Raw genomic sequence first — 8,101 nt, forward strand, 5'->3', positions numbered from 1 at the left:
CCCCAGGCCCTCGGGGCTGACTTGGCCCAGCTCTCCGAGGGGATGTGGTATTTCCTGCCCACCCTTTCCTCTGGCTCTGGACCAGCCAGGGGCCCCGCTGGGCTGCACTGTACATTGCTTCCTCTGTGCCACGTCTGCCGTGCACGTGTGTGTGCACATGTATGCTGGTGCCCGGGGTACGTGCAAGGGAGTGTGTGTGTGTGTGTGTGTGTGTGTGTGTGTCTCTCTCTCTTCTGACTTTTTTTTTCTCTCCCCCGTGGCCTGACTGATGGCTTCGCTGGAGGGGGGTTTGTCTTGCTGAGTTCACCTCCAAGGGTGGACTTGGAGCTTCCTCGGAGGCAGGGCCTCTGTGTCATTCATCCTGTACCCACAGGCTGGCGTACAGCAGCTGCTCTGCCATCGTACCCTTGCTCTCTGCAGTGAAGTTGCAAGCTCCCAGCCCTGCTGACTGGGGACTGTCCACTCCACGAGCCCAGTGTATCTGCCCTCACCTCTCCTGGGGCTCTGGAATTTTTCACAGGCACCAATGATGAGGGCTGTCCTGACGGAGGGGCTGGTCCTACTTTATCCAACCTTGGGTGCTCCCTAGGGTCTGGGCCCCCACTGATGGATGTTGGAAATCAGCAGTTATTTTGGTGACTTGAAGCCTGGCTATACACCAGGGCCACAGTCGGGCGTGTATGTGGGTGTGGGCCCCGGGAGTGATGATGACATCGTTCCTCGGGATTTGGGGGAGGTCTCACCGTGGTTTCCAGGCATGGTTTACATTGGCCCTGCTCAAACTTGACCATGTAGGCAAATTTGGTGATCTTGTTAAAACGCAGGTGCTGACTCAGCCGTTCTGGGAGGGGTCTGAGATTCTGCATTCTAAGCCAGCTCCAGAGTGGTGTTGATGGCCCACCCACCACCTGGAGTAGTGAGGGCTCAGAGGGTTGGATGAGTTAAGCCCTTTCACCCACTCCCCTTGACTCCTGTTCTGGCGGGGGCCCTCTGCCTATGGAGCTCCTCCTTCAAAGCTCAGTCTACATGACGCCTCCTCCAGGAGGCCACCACGATTGCCCTGCCATAATTACTGTGCCTGCCCCTGAGTCTTGGGAGCTGACTTCCTCCTGGTCCTCATTGCTGTCTGCTTGGTAACGACGTTCCTCCTGTATGTGCCTGGTTCCCTTCCTGTTCTGCTCACTCCCTCAGGCAGCGACCATGTCCGATTCTCCCAGAGCTGGGCCCTGTCTTGGTCACTGACAGTCACTGAGCCAATGTTTGCCAAGGTGGAGAACTTCACTTCTGCCTCTTCATCTGTGTTTTCCCTTGGCAGCACAGGGCCAGATTGTTGTTCCCTTTGTTAAGAGCAAGAATTGGGTTTGAGGTTGAAGATACTACTTGTGTGACCTTGAGTAAGTTACTCAACCTCTCTGTGCTCTCCATGTGCTCATCTGAAGTGGGGATGCTTATCCTGCTTCCTGGGACCATTGTGAGGACGATATGAGGGGATGCACGGAGCTTAGCCATAGCCCCCAAGGGTGGCAGCTGGTGCTCTCCCCTCTTACTCTGTAATATATTGACAGCACGTTGAGGGAAGCTTGGCTTGGAGCTTAGGTCCGAGCCTTGATCTGTGTGGGCCACAGAAGGCTCCGACAGGCCCCTCCCTTCCTCCTTTTCCTTGTCTCGATCGGCAGTCTTTAGGCGTCGCCACAGTGGGCAGGGTACTCACGCCTTCACCCCCATGCAGGGTTGGGGTGGGACTGAGCTCTCAAGGGACCATCCTTTCTCACGCTGACCTTGGAGTGGGGCACTGCCTGTTTCCCCTGTGGAGAAGGCCGGGGTGGGGTTGAGGTTGGTAGGGGGGTAGTGGGCAGGGTCTGAAAGCCAGAGGCTCTGAGGCTATCGTACGATCAAGCTCCTTCCCTGGGTGGGGCTTGATGCACCCACCGTGTGGCCATGGGTCGGTGCCCGGCAGGAAATGGCCAAGGTCAGCCCAATCGTGCAGCCTGGCTGGTCCTGGCTTCCTGGGCGGGCACTCTGCAGGGCCCAGCTTCTGGGATGGGTATGTTTAGCACCGCGTCGGTCACAGTCCTGTTGTAGGCTGTGGGAGGCCTGCAGGGGTTAGGCGGTTGTCCTCTCTGCTGATCCTCTCTTAAAATTCTTGAGCGTGAGGCGTGTGTGGGTACGTGCATAGGCTCTCTCTCCCTCTCTCTCTCTTGTTCCGTGTGTGTTAGGTTGAGCCTGGCTAACTGATGCCTGTCCAGTTCAACAAACCCATTACTTTGCCCACACTGATAGATGGCCCCTCTCTTGTTGTTGTGCTTGGTTGCTTCAACGGATGGCTGCTGGCTGTACTTAGTAGTAGTTAGCACATCAGACTGACACTGAATCGAGTAAAAAGGAGACACTTTTGCTTCTGCTGTTCTATTTCTCTGGGCTAAATGCGATTGTGGAGGCAAGGGTAGTGCCTGCTTTGCTCACCATTGTATTCTCAATAACCATAATTATAAGCAACTGTAATAACAATAACCATGAAAAAACCCAACCATCTAGTGAGCATTTGCTGGGGCCAGGCAGGGGCCATGTATTTGACATGCATCTTTCATTTAACCCTCTTAACCACAGGTGGTAGGAAATAGTATCATGCCCATCTCATGGATGAGCAGCTGAGGCTCAGAGAGGTTGAGAGATGGGTGTAGGCTTTCACAGCTGATCCAGGCCAGGGCAGGATTTGAACCTGGGTTGGTTTTGTCTGAGTCCAGGGTCTGTTCCTCTGGAGTTGCTACTTCACAGTGACCAGGACCCAGCGGAGATGTAAGGCATCTTTGTCGGGGGGACATCCCCAAGGATGTGCTAAGAACCCTAGAGGTCATGGTGGTGACACACACTTCCAGGGTCAGTGTGAGGGTGATGACTGCTGATGGACACAAGCCCAGGAATGCTCTTCAACAGTGATGTGTAACAGTGACAAGTCATTTTGCCTGCACGCACACACACTCATATACACTTGTTCACAAACATAAGTACACTGTGCCTACACATTCTAGACACACGTACATGCCCACTTCCCCACACAATGCACACACACATACAGTGCACATATACAGACATTGACATGTTTCTCCATACCTCACATGCACACACATACACTCAGTGCAAATGTGCACACCCCCGTATATGAATGCTCACACACACATACACAGGGCACATATGCACACACTTCCAAACATGAGCACATACCCAGACATGCACACACAGGCACCACACACCCATCCACACCCCTAGGCTTGCAGATGAGCAGAAAGAGCTGCTTCCGGGATCTCTCTTCAAGGATGAGGACAGTTCTCCCCACCCGAGGAGGCTCCCGAGATGTCCAGGTCACCCGTTACTCTCACTCTGCTTTCCCTTTGTTGTACACTCAGGGCTTCAGACATTCTTTCCGACCAACGATCCACACCCCTGCTGTTGGGCCCGGCGCCGGGCAGACCCGGGTGCAGACAGAGACCCCAGTGGCCATCTGTCCGCGTGCCTGGCCCGGCCTGCGCTGGCCCACGTGCACCCCACCCCTAACTTGGACATGACTTCATTTCCACTCTGCACCTGCCGCTTTAAGAGCCCAGGGCCGGGTGGGCCTGTCCCCCGGGTCGGGCTGGGGGAGGCTGGACAGCTGCGGGTTGGGGGAAGCTTTGTTAGCTCCCAGGGGCCTCCTGGAGTCCGGGCTAGGCTGGGGAAACTGCAACAAAGGCCGACAATGGCCTCCTTCCCTCCCTGGGCGGCCTCGGAGCAGGGCCTGGCTGGGCGGCCTCTGGGGGCCCCTGTTATTTCCTGTGCTGGCTGCGGGGCTCCTGGCCAGCCGCAGTGGGCAGGAAGCGGGGCTGGGCATCTCCTCCCCACCCGCTGGGCTGGCTCTCTCAGGCCAGAGGGGCTGCTGCTGTGAGCCGGGCTAGCGCGGCCCGCCCGCCCCGCCATCCTCTGCTCGGGCCTGCTTGGAGGCCAGCCCCGCTCATGTCTGCCCAGACTTCCCCGGACGGGAAACCCGAGCCCATCCCCACTGCCCTGTCCCTGCTGCAGACCCCACGTGCTCCACCATCTGCCCCCCAGCCTTTGTGGTCGCAGTGCTGGCCCCACAGAACTGAGGATGGGTGGGGCTGGGAACACTGGGTTGGTTAATGCTGAGTTCATCTGGGATTGTGTTAGAAGGAAGCTTAGATTTAGTGTTAGGGTTAAGGTTAAGTAGTCGATTTAGTATTAGGGTTAAGGTGAGGTTTACCAGCCCTCAAGGCCAGAAAGAGGAGTTTTGCACAGGGTTGAAGCAAACAGACCTTTACGTCAATCCGGGCTTCCCTTCCAATGTGTTCATCACCTAATCCTCCGGGGTCTTCGGCCACAGACACGCGGTGGTGACCCGCCCTCCCGGCTCATATTCTAGAATGAGGAGACTGGGGGGCAGCTGAACACACATGGCGCCACTCTTGGCTTCTTAGCTGTGAGTATGGGCTTGACTCAGTTATTCCCCAGGGCTCAGTTTCCTGATCTGTAAAGTGGGGAGCCTGAAGCCCTACCTTTTGACGTTGTTATACGAATGAGAGAGGGCAAAGATGTGTGTTCACACAGTGCCTGGCACATAGCAAGCATCCAACAAACACCAGCTCTGGTGATTGTGTTTTATTCGGCTGTGCCGCATGGCGTGTGGGACCTTGGTTCCCTGACTAGGAGTTGAACCCGTGTCCCCTGCATTGGAAGAGCAGAGTCTTAACCACTGGGCCCCCACGGTAGTCCCCAAACAGGAGTTAGCTATTGTGTGTACCTTATTTTTAATTAGTTTATGACATTTTGGTCACACTGGTTGGCATGGGGCTTGAGGATCTTAGGTTCCTGACCAAGGATTGAACCTGTGACCCTGAATTGAGAGAATGGAGTCTCAATCACTGGGCCACCAGGGAAGCCCACCAGTTCTGGTGATTATTAATGAAACAAGATGAAGTGCCCAGGTGTCATTGGGCAGTTAGTAATTGATGAAAGAACTAATTATGTCAGCAGCCAAGGGTCAGGGTCACTGCCGGTGAGCTTCCTGGCAGCTGAGGCCAAAAGAGAAATAGGATGAAGTAGACGCCTCTGTCTCATTCAAGTACTTGGGACTGACGACATTTATCCCTGGCACTAAATGCTGAGGAATTTACCACGTGGATCCTCATTAATCATTGAACAAACAATAGCTCTGTCTCAATAACAATTTGGCACACAATACAGAAACATCTTTCCTCGATTTCTTTCTTAAATTGACCCTGGAAAATGCTCCAGGCCTAAGTGCACAGCACAGCCGTGGAGTTACGTGCAGTACAGCCTGGAGGGCATGCGGCAGAGACGGGGCGTCTCAGCTGGCTGCGTCCTGGGCAGCTGCTCAGGTTACCTTCCTAAGTGCCTGGTTAAGCGCAATCAGGCGGCTTCCTTTAAGGCAGAGCCCTTGGTCTGCAAGTGGTTGCTCTCAATCTTGGGGAAGACTCATCAGATTTTTTTTTAATTGAAGTATAATTGCTGTACAATATTATATAGGGTAGGTGTACAATATGCATGTGTGTGTGTGTGCTCAGTCGTGTCCAACTCTTTGGAGCCCGCCGGGCTCCTTTCTCCATGGGATTTTCCAGGCAAGAATACTGGAGTGAGTTGCCATTTCCTGCTCCAGGGGATCTTCCCGACCCACGGTTCAAACCCAGGTCTCTTGCATCTCCTGTATTGGCAGGCAGATTCTTTACCCACCTGGAAAACTGTAGGTGTATAATATATAGTGATTCATAATTTTTTAAAAGTTCTATTCCATTTATAACTATTATAAAATATTGCCGTGTCCCCCATGCTGTATAAGATATCCATGTAGCTTTTTTACACCTAATAGTTTAAACTTCCTAATCCCCTACCCCTATATTGCCCCTCCATCCTTCCCTCTCCCCCCGTAACCACTAATTTGTTCTCTGTATCCGGGAGTCAGCTTCTTTTTTGTTATTTGTGTTTGTTTATGGCTGCACTGGGTCTTTGTTGGTGCTGGCGGGCTTTCTCTAGTTGCGTTGAGCGGGGGCTGCTCTCCGTTGCGGTGCACAGGCTTCTCCTTGCATTGACCTCTCTTGTTGCAGAGCAGGGCTCCAGGGTGCGTAGGCTCAGTAGTTGTGGCCTACTGGGGTCTTCCCAGACTAGGGGTCGAACTTGTGTCCTCTACACTCGCAGGCAGAATCTTAACCATGGACCACCAGGGAAGCCCTTCTTTTTCTTTTTTTTTTTTAAATTTTAACCTCAGCAACTCCTCTCCCATTTTTGAGGAACATGTATCCCTAGCTCAGGGAGTCTTGGAACACATTTTGGGAAGCTCTGTTTACATATTTATGTTTTGAGGTCAAAGCCCAGGAGACACCTCGCCCACTGGGTCCCCACCTTCTCAGCTCGGATTATCATCAGGCTGTGGTTAGCATGTGGGGCCTGAGGGCTTTTCAACCAGCGGAGCCCACCCCTTGTTCACTTTTTGCCAGATTACTGTATTTACTTATCTGAGCAGAGCTCAGCCTTCAGGAGGGACACAGCCAGGGAGAATGAGGCTCAGAAAGGCTAAGAGGGCACACGGCTGGGGCTGCTATTGCAGGATCTGTCCATAGACGCACATGCCCAAATGCACACACGCATACCGAGACACACTCACACTCAGCCGCTCTTTGCTTTGCACGTAAAGTGTGAACAGTGTTCTGTGCCTGAGATGGAGAAAGTCCAGCTGCAGCCCCCTCTGCCCCCTCCCCTCCCAGCTGGCAGAGTGGTGGGCCTGGCCCCGGGAAGGTCTGCCAGTGGCCACTCGCCCCTGTGTCTGGCGGGCGCCCCGTGGAGTTTCCATGGTGAGCTCTCCTTTGGGGGCCCCTGGGTGGGACTTTCCATCTGGGTGGAAACCTGACCCGCAGGCCCCGGGAAGGAGGAAATGCCTTCCCCAAATGTGGAGAGAAAGAACAGAGAGGCAGCCAGCCTGGGACTCCAGCCTGAGCCCCCGACTCCTGTGAAGCCGCAGAGCTTGGGGACCCGGTGGGATCTGGGGCCCGGCTGCTTGGGACCCACCCCCAGCGAAGGCACAGCCTAGGCGGGGTTGCAGCCTCACACACTGCGATCTGCTTGGGGGCTGACAGCCCTGTGTCCCTGCGGTTCCGGGGGCCTCGAGTGTGTGCGCATCTCATCTTCCTGGAGAGATCCAGTAGCCAATTGGTAAGTGGCTGGTCAGGATTCAAACTTGGCTCTCTCTGTCTCCTAGGTCCCCTGTACTTGTCACTCTGCCCCCCTGGACTCCCTCAAGCAGGCATTTCCACAGGTATCATCTCACTGAATCTTTGAAGCAGCGCTTTGACATTGGTATTGGTATCATTCCTATTCCCCTATGTGAAAACTGAGCCTCAGAGAGGCTAGGGGTCTTGCCCAATATCACACAGCAAGTTTGTGGCAGAGCCGACAGCAGTCTGTGCATGCGTTCAGATCATGACTAGCTCAATTCTCCTACTTTGTACGTGCTGAGTCCCTTCAGTCATGTCCGACTCTGTGACCCTATGGACTGTAGCCCGCCGGGCTCCTCTCTCCATGGGATTCTCCAGGCAGGAATCCAGGAGTGGGCTGCTATGCCCCACTCCAGGGGATCTCCCACGTTATATGCTCATTTATCAGGAAAAGAGGGCAGTAACAATTTAAAGAGAGCTGGCAATTGCATCAATGGGGGGCTCTGTAGGTGAGTCTGGGATGCAGGTGAGGGTCTGCCTGGCCCCTTGCAGGGCATGTGGCTGTGACCCTGTCGCTTTAAGATGGGTGTCTTCAGGTCTCACGCCTGACCCAGGAGCCAAGCCCTTCCTGGCCAGCATCCTTGTGCGTATCCCATGTCATGGCATCTGCATCTCAGGGCATTTTCACCTCATAGGCTGACTTTAGAGCCTGGCACCCCCTTTCCCCTCCCCAGCCCACCCCCAGGCTGAGACACCATCCAGGGGCCAGGGACGGGCCTGAATCTGACCCGCAGGTTTGGGAAGGGACCACAAGGTGAGGGTGGAGGATGGAGCCGGGTGCTGAGTTGTCTCCATCACGGGTGTTGTCTTTGGTCCTCCCCGAGCAC

At 54.6% G+C, this 8,101-nt stretch overlaps 1 protein-coding gene across 1 annotated transcript in view; it reads left to right on the forward strand.

The window, feature by feature from the left end:
* ZNF423 (zinc finger protein 423) overlaps positions 1-8,101 on the forward strand; it is a 337,684-nt gene that overhangs the window by 54,658 nt on the left and 274,925 nt on the right. The window contains exon 4 of the mRNA XM_010843978.1: positions 7,259-7,315. Within this exon, the coding sequence (XP_010842280.1) occupies positions 7,259-7,315 (57 nt within the window). The remainder of the gene's footprint in view (positions 1-7,258; positions 7,316-8,101) is intronic.

This window comes from Bison bison, unplaced genomic scaffold (genome assembly GCF_000754665.1).
Source record: "Bison bison bison isolate TAMUID 2011002044 unplaced genomic scaffold, Bison_UMD1.0 scf7180017864192, whole genome shotgun sequence".
NCBI lineage: Eukaryota > Metazoa > Chordata > Mammalia > Artiodactyla > Bovidae > Bison > Bison bison.